Source organism: Ailuropoda melanoleuca, chromosome 14 (genome assembly GCF_002007445.2).
Source record: "Ailuropoda melanoleuca isolate Jingjing chromosome 14, ASM200744v2, whole genome shotgun sequence".
NCBI lineage: Eukaryota > Metazoa > Chordata > Mammalia > Carnivora > Ursidae > Ailuropoda > Ailuropoda melanoleuca.
This window is the reverse complement of record NC_048231.1, coordinates 93,016,444-93,039,999: the sequence shown is the minus strand read 5'-3', so window position 1 is coordinate 93,039,999 and position 23,556 is coordinate 93,016,444. Positions and strand designations below refer to the sequence as shown.

At 39.7% G+C, this 23,556-nt stretch overlaps 1 protein-coding gene across 1 annotated transcript in view; it reads right to left on the bottom strand.

The window, feature by feature from the left end:
* The window catches only part of PHLPP1 (PH domain and leucine rich repeat protein phosphatase 1), a 266,105-nt gene that overhangs the window by 78,325 nt on the left and 164,224 nt on the right, over window positions 1-23,556 (bottom strand). The window contains 2 exon segments of the mRNA XM_034642214.1: window positions 533-699; window positions 18,004-18,129. Of these exon segments, the coding sequence (XP_034498105.1) occupies window positions 533-699; window positions 18,004-18,129 (293 nt within the window).

The following is a 23,556-nucleotide window of genomic DNA, read 5'->3' as shown; positions in this document are numbered from 1 at the left end:
TTTATGGAACATAAGAAGTAGGAAGATCGGTAGGAGAAGAAAGGGAAGAAGAAAGGGGGGTAAACAGAAGGCGGAATGAACCACGAGAGACTATGGACTCTGGGAAACAAACTGAGGGCTTGGGGGGGATGGGACAGGCTGGTGATGGGTATTAAGGAGGGCACGTATTGCATGGTGCACTGGGTGTTGTACGCAAGTAATGAATCATGGAACTTTACATCAAAAACTAGGGATGGGGGCGCCTGGGTGGCACAGCGGTTAAGCGTCTGCCTTCAGCTCAGGGCGTGATCCCGGCGTTAAGGGATCGAGTCCCACGTCAGGCTCCTCTGCTATGAGCCTGCTTCTTCCTCTCTCACTCCCCCTGCTTGTGTTCCCTCTCTCGCTGGCTGTCTCTAATAAATAAATAAAATCTTAAAAAAAAAAAAAAACAAACTAGGGATGTACTGTATGGTGACTAACATAATAAAAAAATATTATTAAAAAAAGGAATATTCAAGAAACAAACAGAAGCTACCCATTTCTGTACACTCACCTTTGCAGTTCATTGAGCCCCCTGGCAGCTAGTAGGCAGGGATTCTGCCTTAGGAAGTTTTGTTTTAAGTTGAGATGAGTGAGGTCCTGGCTGTAGAAGAGGTTGGCAGGCAGATGCTCCAGGCTACAACACGAGAGGTCCACTGAGCTGATGCGCTGTGATGCAATCTGGAAGGGGATAAAACCCAGCCTGATTTTAATACCATCCAAGTATCCTACAGATGCCCTCTATGGCTAGAAATACAATAACCCCCCATGAGAACACAGACATATGGTACAAGTGGCACTAGTAGTCCAAGTACAAACCAGTAGAGTATTTACTTAATACAGAGCTGAGTCAAGTACTGTAGAAGCAGAAAACAGCATCCCTGCTGTGAAGGTACTTACAGTAACCCAGTATAGGAGACAGGTTACAAAAAAGCACAGATTATCCTATCAGGTTCAGTGATATCAGTAATCTCCTCCAACCGTAGGGGTTAAGTTCCTGAAAACGTTCATGGTAAGAGAATTCAGAGCTAAATCATACAGGACTCTAGAGTAACTACAGGGTTAGGAGATAGACACGAAGGTCTAGATGGAACCTATCAAGGCCCTTGTATATACTGATTTAAAACAGCAACAGTAAGGAAAAGTTGTCCCAATGGCCTTGTACACGTCTTTAATAGTAATGGCAGCTGACGATCAGATTCCACGACCTGCTTGCTCTCAACTTCTTGGGTTGTCTCTCCCACAGCGCTTCAGTGAGATGCTTATACATTCATTGTGCTTTGCTTCATTCAAGGATTCTAAGTAAAATTTATTTTATGTCTGAATGTTTATCCACATATTCGAAGCCTTCCTGGTTGAACGACTATTACTGTGGCGAGAGTCCCAGGGCCAAAACCTACTGGCACGCTAGAGACAGAAAGAGCATTGGATGACCTGTATTTCTCAAACGCTTTCTCCAATATTCTGAGTCATGTGGTGCCACTTTATGCCTCTGCGTGTGGCTTCAGCCCTATTGCACCCACCTTGGCTCCCTCTCTCCTCAAAGAGGCCATGGGAATACTGTTCTAAGATCTGGGTTGATTCTCTCTCATGCTGTTTATCTTTACCAAAGCTTTATGGCAGAATGCCACTCCTTATCTGTGATCAGTCTGATGTCCTTTTCTGTTACCAAACTCCAGCTTTCTCTTTCCCAATTACAGAGACAGCAGGGCATGGTGCTCAGGAGTGTGACTCTGGCTAGGGTCGGTGTGCAGCTCTACATCCCAGCTCCCCCACTTAGTTGCTGAGAGGACATGATTCACTGAGCCCTCTAAGCTGTAGTTTTCTCATCTGCGTACCAGGTGTAAGGGTGACACGGACATCTATAAGCCGGCACAGAAACAGCATTCAATACACAGTGACTGCTAGTACTATCACTATTAGTATTGCTACTACTGTCAAACAGAGTGATTCACATCTTACATCTACTGAAATCCAAATTCTCCTGATGCTAAAAAGGTATTCAGAGGTAAATTTGCATAAAACCTATTCTGCTGATGGCATATTTGAGGTTAGAAAGAAATTACTTTGCACACATGAGAACTAAGGGGAGAGTGAGGTAAAAACAGCCTGGCAGGGCTCAAATCAAAAGACTTTACAGGGAAGCCTGGGTGGCTCAGTCGGTTAACCGCCTGCCTTTGCCTCAGGTCAAGATCCCAGGGTCCTGGGATGGAGTCCCACATCAGGCTCCTTACTCAATGCGGAGTCTGCTGCTCCCTCTGCCTGTACTCTCCCGGCTTGTGCTCGCATGCTCTCTCTCTGACAAATAAATAAAATCTTAAAAAAAAAAAAAAAGACTTTACAGATGAACTCTGAGTCTGCATTTAATAAGAAAAAGAAAAAATTGTTTTCCACAAAAAAGAAGGAAGGGAGGGAGGGAGGAAAAAAGAAAATCCCAAACAGGGCCAAATCATCCATATATACCAAAAGATGTGAAAAGAGGCATGAGGAATGTAATGGGCCTGAAAGGCAGGTGCAAACGCTCACAGGAACCTGTTCACAGGAAGACAGCGTGCACACATTGAGCACGTAAGGGCGTGCCAGGCCTTCTATCACCTGTGGTACAACGGTAAACGAGGCAGACACAGTCTCCACCCTGAGTGAGCACACCTTAAGAGAAGGAGAGGGTAATTAGGTACTACATGGATATTGGATACAATAATCATTAAGTGCATGATCTAAGAAGTCAGGGAAGGCTTCCCAAAGGACCTGACATCCAAGCTCAAACTTGAAACTCAAGTGGAAATCTGAATTTTTTGTCTGCCCCAAATCCTTTTTCCATATCTTCCTATAGCAATCCTTCAGGATCCTAGGATCCTGACAGAGCTGCGAACAAAGCCATGTTGACCTTCTGGCTACAGGGATAGGCATGGACTCCAGGCTTGAGCAACCAGAGTACCCCATCCACTGAACTCGTAGGTTGATCCAACAGGTACTGGCATGTGACCCCAGCTAGGCTTACCAGAGGCCTTCTCTGGGATTTATATTTTGAAGCCAGGAGAGAGAGAAAACAGAAACAAACATGACTCCATATATTATGTATAAAAGCTATGGAGAAGTAACTATTAACCTCATAAACCCTACATTGGTCACATACCAAATTAATGATAGCAATTGCTTCTATATGGGTAGGGAGGGGAAAGGAAATAAGAATGGGAAGACAGGCGATTTGGAATTTATCTGAAATGATTATTTGCTTATAAAAGGGACAACGGAAGATAGGAAGGAACTATGGGAACGTGTTAACAACTGGGGAAGACAAGTACATGGAAACTGTAATATTATCATTTGTGCTCTTCTGTGTGCATGTGTTACGTGTGCTTACTTTGGGGAAAAAATGCAATTTCAATTAAAATTTCAGTTAAAGAAGAAAATGGATGAGAGCTGTCTTCTGGCTTTCCTTGCATTCAGGGTTCTACTAGGTGGTACACCAGGGGCAACAATTCCTCCTGTCATCAAGGGATCCCCTTAACCCATTGTAGTGGGCTGAATGGTGGCCCCCAAAAAGGAGGTGAGGTAGACAAAAACACAGATTTCCACATCCTAGGCCCTGGAATCTATAAATATTATCTTACGTGGCAAGAGTGAATACTACCATATGTGATGAAACACATGAATAAGGATCTTGAGAGGAGGTGCTTATCTTGGATTATGCAGGTGGGCCCGAAGTATGATTATACAGATCCTAATTAAGAGGGAGGCAGGGGGAGTTTGAGATAGAAGAAGAGAAGTCGATGTGACTATACGAGGGCAGAGACGGGCGTAATACGGGCCACAAGCTAAAGAATGTTCAGAGCCACCAGAAGCTGGAAGAGGCAAGGAATGGGTTCTCCCCTAGAGCCTTCAAAGGAGTATGGTCCTGCCAACACCTTGATTTTGGACTTCTGGCCCCCAAAACTGCATAAATTTGTTGTTTTAAAGTCACCAAGATTTTGTTAATTTGGAAACTAATATTCCCTTCATAATTTTTTCCAGAGTACTTTCCATTTTCATTCATTCAACATGTTTATTGAGTACCTCCTATGTGCCAACTTCTGACCTAGGTAAGCATTTGGTATGCTTCAGTAAACAAAATTAAGATCCCTGCCTTCGTTAAACTTAGATCTCGTACACAAGTAAACTATATGTTAAAAACTGGCAAATACTATGGAAAAAATAGAGGGGATCAGGATTGTTGGAAAAGTGGTAGGTTCGACTTAAATAGGTTGGTCAGGGTGGGCCCCACTGAAAAGGTGACATTTAGACAGGAAGGGCATGAGGAAGTTAGCTGAAAGGATTTGTCTAGAGGAACACTCCAGGAAGAGGAAGTAGCAAGGGTAAAGGCCCTAAAAAGGGACGTGCCTGGCATGTTCGAGGGACATCACGGAACCCAGTAAGGTAAGGGAAGAATGACCCGTAGTGAGATCAGGAAGGTAAGGGGGGCAGGGGTGGGGAGCAGGTCCGGCAGGGCCTTTTCAGTCACTGTAAACACTCCAGCTTTTAATGTGAGCAAAATGGGAAGCATGGAAAGGTTCTGAAGATCTGGGTCTCTAGCCTGTAAGCTCTATAAGGGCAGGGACTTTTGCCTATTTTGTTCACTGATATACCCTGATATGCTCAGCACTTGGTGAGACCCTCGAAAAATGTATTTGTCAGAAGAATGGCCACTGGACCACTTTACAACCCTTGCTTTCTTACCAGCTTGCGTCTGACCCACCTAGTATATTCTTTCACACGAGACTACTTTGAAGAGGACAAACCCTATTTCGACTGAGGCGTCACACTAAATACTCTCCTTGGACAACTGAAAGATAATGATTAAATGTCAAGTGGTATTTGATTCCTTTCCTCATTCTGGACCACAAGCGCTGCTGCTGGAAACAAGGGAGAAGAAGCCACATTAACAAGGGGACAACAGGGGCGCCTGGGTGGCACAGTGGTTAAGCGTCTGCCTTCGGCTCAGGGCGTGATCCCGGCGTTACGGGATCAAGCCCCACATCGCTCCTCTGCTATGAGCCTGCTTCTTCCTCTCCCACTCCCCCTGCTTGTGTTCCCTCTCTCGCTGGCTGTCTCTATCTCTGTCAAATAAATAAATAAAATCTTTAAAAGAAAAAAAAAAAAAACCAAGGGGACAACAGGCAAGAGCAGCACGTGGGGTTGGGAGCTGGGGTCGTGGCAGAGCTGGAACAGCTACAGCAAGACCAGAAAGAACGGCAGCAGGGCAGCGAGCTGCCAAGGTGAACACGAAAGCTACCATGAGTTGCACCTCCACCTGGTCTCTGCAAAAAAGGAGAGATTTAAGTGCTTCCACGCAGACCAGTCTGGGTGCACAGGGATACGACGCAATGAGATTTGCTTGCATCCCACATGAGAAAGCTGGACTGCCCTAAGAAACTGTGACCCACACACATGGCACCCATTCAAACGAAGAGCCTTCACAGGAAAGACCTAAAGAAGAAAAATAAGTCAGAAATCCACCTGGCTATACCCACAGCAAATGACCTTTTATTATTCTAACTTTTTTTTAAGTAGTAGGAATAACAAGAATACTAGCTAACATTCAGGAGGTGCTTCAATTGTGGGAGGCCCTCTTCTCACTGCTTTAGCCATCATATTTAACCCTCACAACAACTCAGTGTGGCAATGACTTACCTTCATTTCAAAGATGAAGGGTGACCTGAGTCACAGAGCGCGCCCATGGTCACACAGTTTGAGCAGTAGCAGAACCCGAGTTTGAATGGGGACCTGTATTTATAACTCCCATGATAACATAATAACATAACCCCTTAGACCACAGCAAAGATGATCGGATGTCATCCATAGGAGAAGCTGAAACCTCAGGAAGGGCAGTGACATGGCAGTGACAGAAGACGGTCCTCCTCGAGAGAAGCCGAGAGCATCTGCTGACCACAAACAGACTTCAGGGAAGGGGTGAAGCCACAGGGGTGCCATTCCTTGACATCATGAGCTCTGCCCACTACTGTCTACACAGCTTGTCCACCTGGGCAGCAGTAATGCCACCTGGTGAGCGCCTCACCGAATTTTAAAAGGTTACAGGAAAAGTTTAAAACGTTATAGAAATTTAGAAAGTGAAAGAAAAAGGCAAAGGCAGAAACTGCCTCAAGTCTTTGTTATAGAAAGGGACCTCTAAAGGACCTCACAATGAGAATACAAAATCCTTTTGGCAAAAGCTACTGTACTTCTATTATACCTCCCAACATCAAGACAGTGGAAGACAAAAAAATTGAGACCCAAGGAACTTGCCATGCAGGAGAAAGGGCACAGTCTTAACAATATTCAGGGCAGATGAACAATTCTACCACTTCCCAGCCATGTGCTCTGGATAAGTCACTTCATCATCTGTCCTTCTGTTCCCTCCTCATTAAAGTGGAATAGATAGTACCCTCCCTGATGGAATTTAACAAGGTGCTGTCAATAATACTTTACTCATTTAAAAAAAAATCAGGAAAGGTTCTGCAGACCAAGTACCCCAACATCCACAGCTGCACACGGTACAAACCTGTAACACAAAAAAAGGACGACAGCACAGGCAACCGCTCTTACCACCGTGAGCAGTTAGTTACACAGAAAAAAGCTCAGTCAAAGGCAGAACACGACACTAGTTATGTGGCTCACAGACCACCCATGAACAGCACATGAGGCGATTCAAGGGTTAAGAGGATCAGTTCAATGTAACTGTGGATAAGGAAATCAGTGCTAGTGTGGATTGACAGCAGAACTTTTTTTTGAAGGCTGGAAGAGCTGGGGAACTAAATGGGATTTCCCCCCCATGACCCTAACATATTCTGGAAGACGCATAAAAGTGAACATGAATTCCAACGCCCTTTTCAGGTTGTCTTCTTTTCCAAATTACTTGGAAACATGTGGGGGTGGGGGTGGGGTGGAGGGAAAGTTCATTTGGCCCTCAAAATATTTCCCCCCAAGTACACTGCAGGGTCAACACAAAAATGATAATATGAACGACAAACTTTTCAGTCTACCTCCTAGGCTTCCACATACTTCTAACATGCTACTCAGCTCGACACTTTCCTCAATTGCTTCTTGGGAAGCCTTTAGGGCACTTACATCAAAACTGGTCTCAGCTCTGAATCTAGCTGAGTTGCATTTCTAAACCAAGATCTCTCTCCTATCCTAACCAATCCTCCCTGTGCTTTTGAAATTATCGTCTTCCCTTGTAACAGGACTGTCCTCTGCATCATTCCCATTATTCCTGATGTTCACTTAATGAGCAATCATCTTTTATTAGCCAGGGAAAGTTTAGAAACACATTCATTTGACTTTTTTTTATTGTTGTTACCACTATACTTTAGTGAAGGGGCATTTATCCTTATTATGTTCCAAACATGCTCAAAATTAAGCAAAATGACCCTGAAAGGCTTGCTCAAAGCAGCTGAAATAGCACGAGCAATTCTGCTTGTGTAAAGTAAAAGCTTGCGGCACACCAGCACAATGAGTCATTAATTGCTCTGGCCTAACCCTCAGTGGTTTGGGAAATTATGCCCTGGCTACAGGGATAGTCTCTGGGGAGTTTACTAGACTTCTATAAAAAATTCTTAACCTCTTAACTGACCTAGTTTTGATTCTCACCCCCTAAAAAATGCTTTGGGAAGGCATGAGATAGGAGAATATAAATCTAGAAGAGTGTTTATTAATCTTTTAGCTAAGCATTCTAGCAACTTATTTTTAACTCCATCCTCATCAAAATTTTATAATACTCTATATCAAACCAAAGTTTCCAATTTTAATGAAATTCAAATTATCACCGCTCTTGACATACAATTATTTCTTTAAAAAAAGAATTTCTACAAATATGTAAGAAATGCCTTAAATTGACCCCAGACGTTTTTGCAAGGACATCTCTTTTCTTGATCCTGTAGTAACATTTCCATTTTATAAAATCTGTTAAACAGATGAAGAAAACTTTTGTGTAAAATTAATTACAATATGTACACTAATAGGAGCTCCTAATTAATAATTAATAATTAGTAATTAATATACACTAATAGGAGCAAAGCAAGGTGCCAAGGTTGTTAAAGCACTGTTAAAGCACCAGGCTATGACAATATAGAAAAAACAATACTGAGAAACTTAGAACTAAGAGCTCCACCTAAGCACCCTGACCTCTCTTTGCCAGGGGAATGTAGGTGATGGGGACGAGTGAATCTTTCACCGTATGTTTACCATTTGCCTCTACGAACCAGGCACTAGACTTGGTCCTGGAGAGATGGCATTCTGTGTCTTCAAAAGCTGGTCTCTCGAGACACGGACACCTACACGACCATAATTCAAGAAGGTACGTACAATGGTGTGATGAGAGCACCCAGAGCAGAGAACACAAACCTCAGAGCAACCCTGTGACAATCGCAGCACCCACACTGCCCCTCCTTCACCCGGGCACTTGGGCAGAGACCTGCACATCACCACCAAGAGCAGACAGAACTACGTATGGTGTTTGTCTGGGGAGCTCACTGCACGGCCTCCACTGGAAATGCAGACCTGGCGCCACCTCTCCCGGGGCCAGAAGCAACAGGGTAACACTGCAAGGAGATGGCACCACCAGCCTCCCAGGATCACTCCCGCGTGATGCCAGGAGTTATCTCCCCTCCACACACACAAACCCCATTGTGTTTCTGAGTAATAACAGAAAAACAGAGCTCGGCTTGGGCGGAGATCAAATCTGAACTCAGAGTTCCTTCCTCATTTCCTTATTGGCAAACTAGGTGTAAACAGTCCCTTTAGACAGTGGCCACCTGAGAAAGTGACATCTCTCTGACCACAGGGAAGGGAAAAGATGGACAACCACACACACACACACACACACACACACACACACACTTAAATTCAGCTTTCTGGTAAAAGAAGTGATGTAAATTTATACTTAAATGATTCTTCTATTAGAAATGAGCTATTCGTTTTGTATTTTAAGTTCCAAGTCTAACATACAAAGTCCAGAATGTTAGACACAGAGAGGTCATTGACATTTTTCCAATTATTCTGTGATTCCTTCCTTTATGAAATTATAAATCGGACCAGTGGGTAGAAGAACTTAACTCTTCAGAGTAGATGTAGGAAATGCAATACTCTGGGTTACAAATATTGGGATCTTTCAAGGTAAGCAATAGATCATGGAAACTAAACTCTTAAGGATATATATATATATTTTTTTCCATTGGTCTAAATACTCAGATTAAAATGACTTAACTTCATAATATTAACATGACCAGATACCGAGATGTGGTTAATCATATATGGTAAATTCCTGAGATAGCAATACTTGACCAGTTTCTGAAGAATTAGACAACAGCAGTCCCCTCAACAATAACATCAATTTAATCTGCCTTGGATGACTTGGAAAGCACCTCAGATGTCTTAAAAACATCTTGGTCATCATTTAGGAAGACGGACGATCGGTGCACGGTGGCCATGCTCACGTCCCTAGCAGCGTACCCCACACAACAGACGGTGTGACAACCCCCCTCGTACTCTACCTCTGAGCTGCCTGGGTGCTGCTGACAACTGTGTATGTGAAGTACTTCCCTTTGACATTTTCAGTAAATTTCAGTTGTTATTTGAGTCTTGGTTTCTTTTGTCCCCTCAGGCCACTGTTAAACACTGGAAGTACAATTAAAGAAAAAAGAGAGCAAGGTAGCAGAACTTCCTGCATAAAGCAGGGCTGGGTACCCCGTACCTTAGTTCCCTCAGCTGCAAAACGGAGATGTGACAATATCCCCTCCAGAGTTACTACCCTCTTCTGCCATAAAGCCTGACGTCTAGAGTTGTAATGAATACTTAGAGGGCTGCTATGAAGCACCTAGAAGTGTGCTTGGCACCAAAGAAAAAGTAAAAAATACACCGAGAATGTATTTTATTAAAGGTAATAACAATATACAGATAAAATTCAAATGAGGAACACATTTCTTCCTTTTGCTGAGACCCTGACCTAGAAGTTGAGCCTAGAAGAGTGCCCAGCATAAAGAAAGGATGGAATTAGTCTTCTCTCTTCCCTCCCTCCCTGCCCACGTCTCTCAGGGCAACTCTGTAGTAACTCCAACAAAGTGCAGAAGAAAGGGGAGGGGGTGAGAAGACCCAGGGAGGGAAGATGGAAACACAGGGGGTCAGTTTAACCCAGTAAACGTACAAGCCGGCAGCGGTTCACAAAAGCATGCCTCTTTTGTTAGGGAATGGTAAGCAAACTAGGTATTTTTTTACTTGTATAAAATTGTATTATAAAACTTCGGGAGAAAATAAAATTAAATGGCTTTAAACCGAAATGACTCGGAATTCAAGGAAAAAACCGTTAAGAATATGTTAACTAGGATTTCAGAACCAATAGTTGCCACAGGAAAAAAAGAATAGACAGGATTAGCAATGTGGAAATAAGATGAAGCATAATTATAACCACAAAGAGACCACTTTAATATTTTTACTAAGTTAATCACAGTTTTATGTATTACAAAAGCAAAATTTAATGTAATCCAAAATATTTCATCTTTAGCTTAAATTCAAAGCAGAATTCCTAAATTCCCTGATTTCATAAACTGTTGCTCATATCCATAATAAGGAAAGATTCCATAACATGAATTTTTATGTAACAAATCCATTACTATTTTGGAAAGTTAGCTATCGTATTTGGTAACTTATAATCAAATTTCCCCCAGGAAATGACATGGAACTAGCAGGAAATAATCTAGACAGGCCAGCACTTTTTAAACTTTATCTAGCTTCTATTTTTTTTCTCACACTGCTCAGACATCTGCGATATGACTATATTTTCACATTTTACACAGCTGTGCCTTTGCACATACTTTACACCTCTCCTTGAAATGCCGTTCCCCTCTTCTCTTTGCAGTGTACTCCTATTCATCCTTCAGAACTCAATTTGCCCATTACCTCCTTAAAATCTTCCTGTATCCAAACAGCTCATATATTGGATTTCCAAACTTTTCTCACATCTTCACTACAGAGTTAGTACAGGAATAATCTCCTTGGGATGGAGTGATGTATTATAAGCTAAAATCCTAAAATCCATGTCACGAAGTTTCACCTAAGCTTCCACCACAGATCTGCTAGACTGTCCTTGGTCAAATGGCCCTTAATTCGCTATCTAAAAAATGGGTATGAAATGTGAAGTGAAGGTTTCTAAAAAAACAAACAAACGAACAACAATAACAAAAAACCCTCCTGGACTTCTTAGCAGAAACATACTGAGAGCAAAGCCTCTTACCATTATAATCCCAACGTAAGCAACTACAGCACAATCCCTAAGAGACAAATTTCAAATCATGCTGACAAAAAGCAGCATACGCCCTAATCTACACTTCAAATTAAAAGGCAAACAATGTGTAAAAGATGACTAGGTAATCTTGAAGGGTTCCTTGCAACTATACCTAATGAAACAATTCTTTATATGTTGGAAACCTTGATCCTATTACATTAGAATGACTGGACTCAAGTAGTTAGTGGAATGTTCTTGGAGTGAAATCTGGACCAAGAAAACACTCTTTTTAAGTACGTGAAAGCAAAAGTTCATTTGTGACTCACCATATACTTCATTCTTATTTAAAGGGGTGATATTTACTCATTACTTCATGTGATCTTTAATTCAGCACTCAATGTGGCCCTGACTTGTCTACACTATGCATATGAAGAGTGAACCCAATACATCAAGGCAACCAAAAAGTTCATTGCAAAGACAAAAACAAAACAAAACAAAATCAAAACAAAACAAAAAACAAGAGGCCTAGAATAAAATACTACAGTTAATACTAGAAGAAAGGAAGGAGAGAGAGCCACTAAGATAGCCACAGCCACAGGAAACTGCCAGCATGTCAGCCCCTCATCAACAAGCAGAGAGACACGTGCACGAGCTATGCTGCCTAATGGGGTGTGAAAGTGTCACGATGGCCCAGATAACATACACGTGTAACACAACTGCTCACAGTTGGTAACTGTAGAAGCTGGGTCACAGGTATGTGGCTGTTAGTGTACTATTATGTCCACTTCTAAATATTTGACATTTTCAATAATGAAAAGTTAAAAGCACATTCATGCACAACACCCAACTCGTGATCTGAATCCCCATTTTTAAATCTTCCGTGAAATAAAGAAACAGACTTTTAAAGTGGGACAATACAGTGCTGGAGAAGTAACTAAGGCTTAATCAAAAATTAAGTATGTTGAGGCTATAGATTCGCATAAAGACTAACTCTGAAAAGAATTCACAGGATTAATCAACATGTCTAAAACTAATGTACCTCAAAAAGTGGGCCACAAAGACGGACATCAAGGTCAGTGTTTCTATAATGTCACTCGTGTGTTTGACAGGAGCTCTCCCCGAAATTCCTCTTCTCTCCCTACCACTCCCACCCTTTCTCCCATCACTCGGAAAACATGCTAAAGGCATGTACCCATGGTGAACAAACAGAGCCCTTTTTTACACTGAATACGTTAGGGTGTTTACTGAATTTTTAAAGCATGTCGTGCATTAATATTTTAGGGATGACTTTACAGTCAATATCGTAATCCTCCCAAAGGAGCTGTTTCCTTCACAGTATCCACCACTAACACCCACCCAAAACAAAAACTCCAAAGGCACTGCCTTGGGTATTATTTTTGCAAGCAATACTAAGTGCTAGGATTAAATTTTTAAAATAATAAGTATATAAAGGCCTATCTTGATAGAACATATCTAACTAATAACCTTTTATAAATTTTCCCAAAATCAAATGAAACAAATTAGAAGATTAACACTTCTCTTTAAGATCCAGAAGCATAAACTGAAAATAAAAGATTTTCCTTTTGAATTAATTATTCAATTCATTTTAATTTAAAAATCATCAGAATTGGTTCTCTTTGTCCTCCTACCCAGACTGAGGTGGGGATGGTCGTTAAAAATCAGAAACTCAGATATTTCTTTTTGTTGTTATTTTTCTTTCAGATCCTTATCAAAATGAATCTCATTTAAACATTAGGATGTACGACAGATGAATGGATAAAGAAGATGCGGTATATATACACAACAGGATATACTCAGCCATCAAAAAAATGAAATCTTGCCATTTGCAACAACATGGATGGAACTAGGGGGTATTATTGCTAAGCAAAATAAGTCAATCAGAAAGACAATTATCATATGATCTCACTCATATGCGGAATTTAAGAAACAAAACAGAGGATCATAGGGCAGAGAGGGAAAAATAAAACAAGATGAAATCAGAGAGAGAGACAAACCATAAGAGACTCTTAACTATAGGAAACAAACTAAGGGTTATTAGAGGGGAGAGGGGTGGCAGGATGGGGTAACAGGTGATGGACATCAAGGAGGGAATGTGATGTAATGAGCACTGAGTATTATGTAAGACTGATGAATCACTGACCTCTCCCTCTGAAACCAATAATACATTGCATGTTAATAATTTGAATTTAAATTTTAAAAAAAGATGAAAAGATAATGCAAAAAAGAGGAAAAATTTTTTAAAAAGTAAGCATTAGGATGTATAGACAATCCATTCTGTGAATGTTGTGTTTCTCAATAAGAAAAGAAAGTTTCCACAGTAACCCTGAAAGACTAAACTGTATAACTTCCTAATGCCTACAGACATGCTGAAGAACAGAGACAGTGGAAACGGAAGCTGGAAGTACAACTGGCTTATAAGAGTCAGCTTTGGTCACTCCGACTTCCCACAAGCACATACTCCCCAGGGGACCGAGCTTCTCATCATCCTCTTTCTGGTTGCCCCCACCTACTCTCCCAGGATGCTGGATTAAAGAAAAAGATATGATCACAGGACTACCCTTATGAAAGGAAGTTTAAAGAGCATGGCTGTTTTATACAGGATTCCTATCCAAATAGGGGGCTCTCACACTGATTTCTTTTAAAATATCTAACCTCTTCAACCAGCACATTACAACTCATTTCTCCTTTAATTCACTAACCATAACAATTTCTAAAAACTTTTAAAATGTGTATCTGGTTTTTAAGAATGGAGAAAGGAAAGACACTGTGTCTAAAATATGCATTTACTAAGATGTTCTGCCCTCTGTCCCTGACCCCTGACTTTGCAGGAAGGAATCTTTCTCCCCAGTATCTGCCACCCCTAATTATGTTACCCCAAAAACCTGCTGTGTCTGTTAAGAACAGCAAAAGTTCCTTTGTTCAGATAAACCAAGCATATGTGTGTCTTTATCCGCTAAAAATAAACATAAAAACAGATAAGACTTTAAAAAGATCATCTGGCCAATCAGTGGTAACAGCAGGAATGATATGGGCATAAAATTGTTTTACTTATGTATTTATTTAGTCATTCTCATTCTCTCTCTCTCTCTCTCTCTCTCTCTCTCTCTCTCTCTCACACACACACACACACACACACACACACAGAGTTAGAACCTATTATGTGCCAGGATAAGTCTATCAAGTGCATATTTGACATAAGCCTTAGGAGGTAAGTACTATTACTATTCCCTTTACCAAATGAAAAGGCCTAAAATGTAGAAGCTTCGACACAGTGTCAGGGCCAGTGGACGGTTGAATCTGTCTGCCTTAGTTTGAAACCCGAACTCTTTACTCCACACTATTTGGCTTCTCCAAACATTCAGAGCCTTTCTGAAGGGAAAGGAGGTTAAGGTTCTAATTCAAATTCGTTCTCACTAATACCAGCCAACTACTAGTTAACTACTTATTAATACTAGTAATTTAAGGTGATTAGCTTAAATTTCCTCCTGGAAGCACCCACCCACACCTGTGGGAAACCTGAGCTGCAGTCTGTTGTGAACGTAGATGCGTGTGAATGATCTTCTGATTGCAGCTGCGTTACACAACACTTTCTAATGGCAATACAATAACCAGTGGACAGGAAACTCACACCAACACTCCTCCCCACTGCCACCATCACCTTCGGCTATGTCACAATTCTCCTCTCACCCTCCACCTTCACCTACTGAGTGGCCTGGTACCTGAATCCGTTCATGGTTTGGCTACTCAGAGAGACAGCCTCATTCCAGATACACTATCCTATTAGACCATGGAGATGGCGTATCGGCCAACCAGCAACAGTGAAGAGCACCAGCCAAGCTAACACTTGACCTTTACGATCACCAACAGCAAGTTAGAAATCACCAATTTCCACACCCCATTAAAGAGACATTTCATAATCTACCTCTTCTTCCTCACCTCTTTGCTGTCTCTCTAGAAGCTAACTCTTTGAAGTTAAAAACTGTATTTTGCCATTGTTTTAAAGGTGTCACTATAAAAACTCCAATTAGTGCTAGGGCTTCTGAGGCTACAATTTACATCCTCACTCAAAGCAAGAACCCAGAAGCCATTTTTTATTCTGACCTTTTCCTCATGCTTGCTATGTAATTATCAGTAATCTTGTCACTCAATCTTCAAATCACATCCCAAAACACATCTATCCACTTCTCTCTGTTTCTCCTCTCACCTCTTGCCTGGAATATACCACAAGAGCCTCCTGCCAGTCAGACGCCCCTGCTTCCCTTCTTGTCCTCCACACACCAATGTCAGATCATGTAACTTTCTGGAAGAGAAGTCTTTTAATGGCTTCCCATTATGCCAGTAATAGAATCCAGACTCTTTACCCTGTTCTGTAACGTAAGACCCCTGTCTTCCCTGACTTCACATCCCTTGTTCCAGTCTTAGCACTCTCACACTATCTTCTCAGAATGCCTGGAAAACTCCTCCCATGACATCTTCAAATAACTAGATACTTCTTTCCCTGAAGTTCCAGTTTAAATGTCCCCTCAGAAAGAGTTATTCCTCCTCCATTATTCTCTGTCATTATAACTTGTATTACAGCACTGTGATTATTTGATGTTTTCTTTGTGTGTTTACTTATTTATCATCTGTTTCCCCAAGGTAAGTGCTCCCAAGAGAGGGGAATTAGACTTGTTCTTTGCTATATCCCAGTACATAGAATACACACTTAACATACAGAAGGTGCTTAATAAATGCTTGCTAGCTTTAGAACAGAGAATTATCAATTATGTGGATGTTTAACATACAAGACTATTAAATGCAATACCCATTAATCTGTTATTATTGTTTCAATCAAAACAATCTGTCATTGGTAAGCTTGATAATTTATGTTTATGTACATCTTCATCCATGTTTAAGAATTTATACCTCCGACGTGTTCCAAAAAGAATGCAAAGCAGCTATGACACTGCATCTGAGTTAAAAGATCAAAATATCTCCATACAGGACATTTTATAAAATACCTGACCAATACTCTTCAACTGTCAAGGTCATAAAAAAAACACAGGAAGACTGAAAAACTGTCAGAGACCAGAGGAGACAAAGGAGACATGACAGACAAATGCTATGCGGTACCCTGGGTTAAACCCTGGGACAGAAAGAAGACATTAATGGAAAAACTAGTAAAATCCAAATAAATTTTGGAGTTTAGTTCAGAGTAATGTGTTAATATCGGTTTCTTAGTTTTGGCAAATCTATCATGGTAATGGAAGATGTCTGGGAAACTGGGTGGGGCTACATGGAAACTCCCTGTACTATCTTTACAACTTTTGTGTAAATAGAAAAATTATTCCAAAACAAAAAGTTTATTTAAAAAAAATCAACCTCTCCATATAGAAAGAAATTTAATGCACTCTGACCACATTTTGGCATTTTACTCTGAATAAAGCAGAGTGTAGGCTGTTGACTTATTGCCTTGAACCCAAGCAAAGACTTAAATATAAAAGCACAGTATTCTTTAATACTTGTCTCCTCGAATTTGCAACCACAAAAGTAATTTTAAAACAACTAGACAGATGTACTTATTGCCTCTAATACCACATTAACTCTACATGCATGTCTGCAGGAAATGGGTCATCTTTCCCATTTTCTCTAGCAGGGTGCTGCCCTTCCACTTGCCTACCAGGTGAGGAGGAATCTTCTGAGTCCTATCAATCCAAATTCTGTCCATTGCTGCTTCTCTGAAAGGAGGGGAAACTAGTGTTCTTAAGTGTATGGCATCTTCAGAGTACACAGTTTTTACCTGATAATTCAAGTGTAGCCAGTATTTCAAAAAGTCTTTGTAGACGCTTATTCTCAAATCTTCTATTAACTGCTTTATGAAGTTATTCCCTATTCATTCACTTGATAAATAATTACATCATACAGCAGTCTGAATCATATTGAACTTGGATGGCACAGTGGATTATAAATTCAAAAATATGAAAGCAAATTCCAAAGTAATGCTTCTACACCCAAGAGAGGTTTCATCATTTCATAAACACACCCAAAACTAAGGCACAAAGTACTACAATCCACCCATTTTACACATAATTCTATAAATGTGATGTAAAATCATCTTCACGCACGGTACCTGAAATACCAACTTTTATTTATCTTATTCGTCATGATATTCTAGCTTCCATTACACACACACAGGTATACTGTTTCATAGGTCATGGTGATCTTATTTAATTAGGGCACTATAAAATGGTCAAAATAATGAAGATGTGAAAAGAAAGTAAGCCATTCGAAAGGCAGAAGTCGAACAAGTGAAAAGGAGATGGCACAGATTAAACCACTTACATGAAAAAATAGAGGAAGAGGGGAAATTTGTAACAATTCTCTGGGTATTTTGTGGTTTTGCAGTTGTCCTACCCTGGGCCAGTCCCTTAAATATTCTTAGCCTATGTTCCTTATCTATAACATTAAGATAGTAATGCCAGTCTACCCACTGAATTCTTCCCCCCCCCCTTAGGATAAACAAAACCTAACAAATGAAGCACACTTAAAAAATTTCTAATTAGCTACTTTTCAGCCAAAATGAGCTTTCACAAAACTAAAAGTTGCAAACTACTAGCAGTATCTGGGGGAAGAAAAAAAAAAGTATAATACTACATTCTGGAACTGGGTAAAGCAGAGAGGAACTCTTGAGCCAGCTAGAAGCTGAACAATATTCTTGGGTAAGCACTTACCTTGGAGACTTGTCGAAGCCACCTTAAATACTCTGTGAATGTATCAAAACAAATGTAGTAAGTCTGGCTTTGGGGTCCAGAGGAGGTAAATGCTAAACAGTGCTGGTGCTTTTTCACTTCTTCTACCTAAAAAAACAGAGACAAAAACGAGTCAGGAAAGCAGACCATTTACATAGTTCACTAACCATACCTTGGCCCAGTGAGCCTGCACGGATTTGCATCTTTCCCTATATATGTTCCTCTTAATACTTAAAATGTGTTAAAGTTCCTGAGTCTGACTAACCGATTTGAATTACAAGGAAATTGAAAATGGGGAGTTTTATCTTCTTTAGATTTCCCCCACAAGAGTGCAATTCTTTTCTTCCTGTTTAAATTGGAACAGACTCCCTTCCTTATCTTTCTCTACCGTCACAATAGGGTGCTGAGGTTCTTCCTTCCTTTGGGCGGAGTTGTACTTAATATTTTACTTAAGGATTTTTATTCCAGGTAAATTTTTTACTTTAAGGGGCTTTTGTATTACTCTGAATTACAACATTTTAAAAAAGGTCTTCAAGCACGTAAAATAAGTTTTTAAAAATTTAACATGAGGGGCGCCTGGGTGGCACAGCGGTTAAGCGTCTGCCTTCGGCTCAGGGCGTGATCCCGGCGTTATGGGATCGAGCCCCACATCAGGCTCCTCGCTGTGAGCCTGCTTCTTCCTCTCCCACTCCCTCTGCTTGTGTTCCCTCTCTCGCTGGCTGTCTCTATCTCTGTTGAATAAATAAATAAAATCTTTTAAAAAAAAAAATTTAACATGAAATTGAGATTAACACGAAATAAAACTCTACCAAGAGTCCTAATTAGTCCTTCAAGCCCTAATAAGGCAGTGATACAGTCAAATCAAATTTCCACTCCCAGTAAATTCTTCCTGAGGAGGAAAAGTCCAGATAATAAAGTAACATATTACACAAACCCTATGCTTCATTTACAAAAATGATCACAAGTCACAAGGAAAGTGTAAAAAGTTTTCAAAAAGATGAGTATCACAGACTATGTTCTAGGACCAAAATGCACTTAAAAGTTAGATGTCAATAATAAAAAATCAATTAAAATCCAAGTACACTTAGAAAACTAGTAACACTTCTAAACAGTAAACAGTAAAAAAGAATATTAGAAATTTCTAAACAGGGGCGCCTGGGTGGCACAGCGGTTGGGCGTCTGCCTTCGGCTCAGGGCGTGATCCCGGCGTTATGGGATCGAGCCCCACATCAGGCTCTTCAGCTGGGAGCCTGCTTCTTCCTCTCCCACTTCCCCTGCTTTGTGCTCCCTCTCTCGCTGGCTGTCTCTATCTCTGTCGAATAAATAAATAAAATCTTTAAAAAAAAAAAAAAAAGAAATTTCTAAACAGTAAAAAAGAATATTATAAATTTAGATATTCTTAGAACTAAACCATTAAGAAAGTACTACATATCAAAATTTATGGAATACAGCAAAAGCAGTACATAGGGGAAAATTTGTAATTTTAAATACTCAGAAGAGAAGGCAGAAAACTGTTTTCATTGATACGTGTTCTCAAGAACTTAGGGGAAAAATACCATACCAAAAACTGAATAAACTCAAAGAATAAAGTTGATAATAAAAAGCAGAAATTAATGAAATGAAAACCAAATATACAACAGAACACGAACATTAACAAAACACTGGTTCTTTGAAAAGGCTAACAAAATCAAATGTCAATTGATATTGGTCAATGATAATTTTAGACAGATAGTAAATACCATTAATAATGAAAAAAGAGACATGATTACGGATTAAGCAGAGACCTAAAAGAACATTATAAGCAATTTTGTGGCAAAATAAGAAAATATATTTTACTAACACTAAATCAAGAAAAAAACCAGAAGGCCTACATAGTCCTATAATCATTTAAGAAACTGAATATTAAACATTTTTTTTCTCAAGAAATACCGGGCCCATATGGTATTAAAGATGAATTTTACCAAAATTCAAAGAAACAGATCATTCCAAACTTGTGCAAACTCATCCACAAAAAAAAAAAAAAAAAAATGAAGAAAAATACCTCAACCTATTTTACAACCAAAAACAGATCAGAGCAGTAACAGAAAGGAAAATTATAGGCCAGTCTCAATTATGAACACTTATCTTGAACAAAATGTTGCATCAGAATCCAGAAGTACAGAAAAAAAAAATACAGACATGTAAAATCCAGAAATACAAAAAAACCCACTATACATCAAGGGGCACCTGGGTGGCTCGGTTGGTTAAGTGTCTGCCTTCAGCTCAGGTCAAGATCTCAGGGTCCTGGGATTGAGTCCCGAGTCAGGCTCCTTGCTCAGTGGGGAGTCTGCTTCTCCCTCTCCCTCTGCCTCTTCCCCTGCTTGTGCTCTCTCTCTCAAACAAATAAATAAAATCTTTTGACTCTTAATCTTAGGAAACAAACTGAGGGTTGCTGGAGGGAAAGGGGGTGGGGGATTGGGATACCTGGGTGATGGACATTGGGCAGGGTATGTGTTGTAATGAGCACTGTGTAATGAGACTGATGAATCACAGACCTATACCCCTGAAACAAATACGTTATATGTTGATTAATTGAATTTAAATTTAAAAAGAACTACATATCAAGAACAAATTGGATTTACCTCAGGAAAGGCAAGAGGTCTAACATATAAAATCTTTAATCACATTAACAGGTTAAAGAAAAAAACCATAGGATCATGGCCACAGCTGCAGAAAAAGCATTTGGTAACATTCACCACTCATTCATCATTCATGATAAAAACTCCCAGCAAACTAAGAACGCAAATAACAACTTTGTCTTAGCTGGCAAAGGGTATTTATCAAACATCTAAGGCAAACTTTGTGTTAATGATGATATACCACTCTCTTTAAGATCACTGAGATCTTACAGTATACTCAATACTATACTAGAGCTCTGGCCATTACAATAAGACACAAAAATGTATTCAGGAAGGAAGAAAATTGTCATTATTTAAATATTACATGATTAGCTACATAGTAAAGTCCAAACAATCTATAGACATTAGAAGAAAATTTACCAAGGTGCCTAGATATAAAATTAATACTCAAAAGACAGCTGCATTTCTACACACTAAAGAGAAATTTTAAAAAATTTTAAAATGCCATTTAAACTAATCAATATTAACAGCAATCAGGCCAGTGATTTCTGGAGGATGGGAAAAAGTGAGAGGAAAAGAGTGGGAGGAAAGGGGTACGAAGGAGCAAAAGGAAACTTTTGAGGGTGATATGATCATTTTTCTTCATTGCGGTGATGGTTTAATGGGTGTATTTGGCTATCTATACTGCTATCAAGTTATTATCAAAATATGCAGTTTATTGTATGTCAATTATACCTCAATAAAGTCTGGTGAAGATGTAGAGAAAAAGGAACACTTGTACACTGATGTGAGTGTAAAATGGTGCATTGACTTTGGAAAACAATTTGATATCATCTTGTAGCACGTGCATATATGTCCTATAGCCTAGTAACGGCATTCCTAAGTATGTATCTAAGAGCAACATTTCTCAAGGGGGTCATTTATTATAGGATTTTGATTTTTTTTTTAAAGATTCTATTTATTTATTTGACACAGAGAGAGACAGCCAGCGAGAGAGGGAACACAGGAAGGGGGAGTGGGAGAGGAAGAAGCAGGCTCCCAGCAGAGGAGCCTGATGTGGGACTCAATCCCAGGACTCCGGGATCACTCCCTGAGCCGAAGGCAGACGCTTAACGACTGAGCCACCCAGGCGCCCCACGATTTTGAATTAAACAGTTCACTGTACATGGTACAGTACTGTTTAATACTTTGCATGACATTTTATTCTCTGAGCCCCTGCCCCATAAATGCCAATAGTATCTACTTTCCACATTTTCCAGACCTTCGGCAATTAAGGTGAAGTCATGTGATTAGTTCTGGCCAATGAGCCATAAGCAGAAGTGACCCAAATATACAAGAGCCAGTTCATGACTCTCCTGTTATCTCTTCCCATGCCTAAGCACCAAAAGAAGGTTGCATGTTCCAAATGTTTAAGAGAGCAGAGCCTCCATCAGGCGGGGTCTCTGAACAGTTATGTGAAAAAAGAAATCTCCACCAATCCACAGTGGACATTTAGGGGAATGAGGGAAAGCAGTTATGTTAAGTCACTGACATCTGGGGGAGATTTGTTACTATAGAATAATTTAGCTGATCTGTTGACTGTTCAATAATTTCACAATCAAAACACTTGTACATATTACCAAATGTAACTCTAGTTGAGAACTACTGCCCTAGAAAATCTACTTCTATACCAGCAGGCATATCAATATAAGACTATTTCAGCAGCATTATTTATTATAACAAAAAACTAGAAGCAACCCAAATGTCCATCAACAGGAAAATTACTTAAGAAATTATGAGAATTTAGAACATTTACAGAGGGAAAAATACAGAAATGAAAATCACACACAGCAAGCAACATAGAATCTTATTATAAACAACCTAATACTGAGTGGAAAAATTCAATCACAGAAGCCCAAACATAGTACAATACCATTTTTGTTCAGATCAAAAACAAGCAAAACATAGTTACATGATTAAACTCTTTTCAAAAAAGAAAATGATGAATATATATTCTAGGACAATGGGTGGATACCTTTGGGATTTGGGGAGGCAACAGGACAGATGTAAAGAGAACACAGGCAGAAACACTGGCACTGATACTGCCATGATTCCTAAACTAAGTAGTAGGTTAACAGTTACTCAACTTATCATGCATCATAATTTAGCAAATATCAAGTAAAATATTAAAATATTATATCTAAAAATCTATGTTAAATTATAAAGGATAAATTAAATAATGTAATACTTGAACAATGAATAGAAACTTATTAAATAATGTTCCCCAACAATTCAATTTTAAGAGTGCTTAACTTAACTTCATAGTTGGAATGCAACATTTGAAAATGTAAACTAAATGATCACACTCAAGTGATGTGTCAGATTTGATTATCAGCAATTACTGCTACGGTATGGCCAATCTTATACTTCATTTCTAGCTCTTCTTCATACATATTTTAAAAAACAAAAACCTTCCATTTACTCTTAGTTTTTCCTTTAACAGAATGAAAAAAGGAACAGATAAACATTAATGAAAACTCAGATTGCAAAGAGTGAATTATTTTTCCCTAACTCAGTCAACAGGTTTTAAAAGACTGTTTTTCAACATACTCAATTATTTTTAAAGGCATAGTGCAAAACAGGTTTTACAAGGTCTGTCTGTGAGAAAAGGAAGCCATTTCAATTTATTCAATGGTAGAAATCCATCCAATAATAGGCCTGGGAAACAAGGCAAGTCTCTAGCTCTGAATGAAAATGCTAATTATAACTCGATCTTCTGACCTTATCTGAACATTCCACTGCTTTCCTGCCTCTGCTTCTCTGAGCACAATAATCTTTCTGACCATCTCCTTCATATGTCAAGAGATTTTTCACCCTTCAAGTTTTATTGTAATTGCTACCTCCTTCATCACAAAATTCCCTGATTCCCCACAATAAA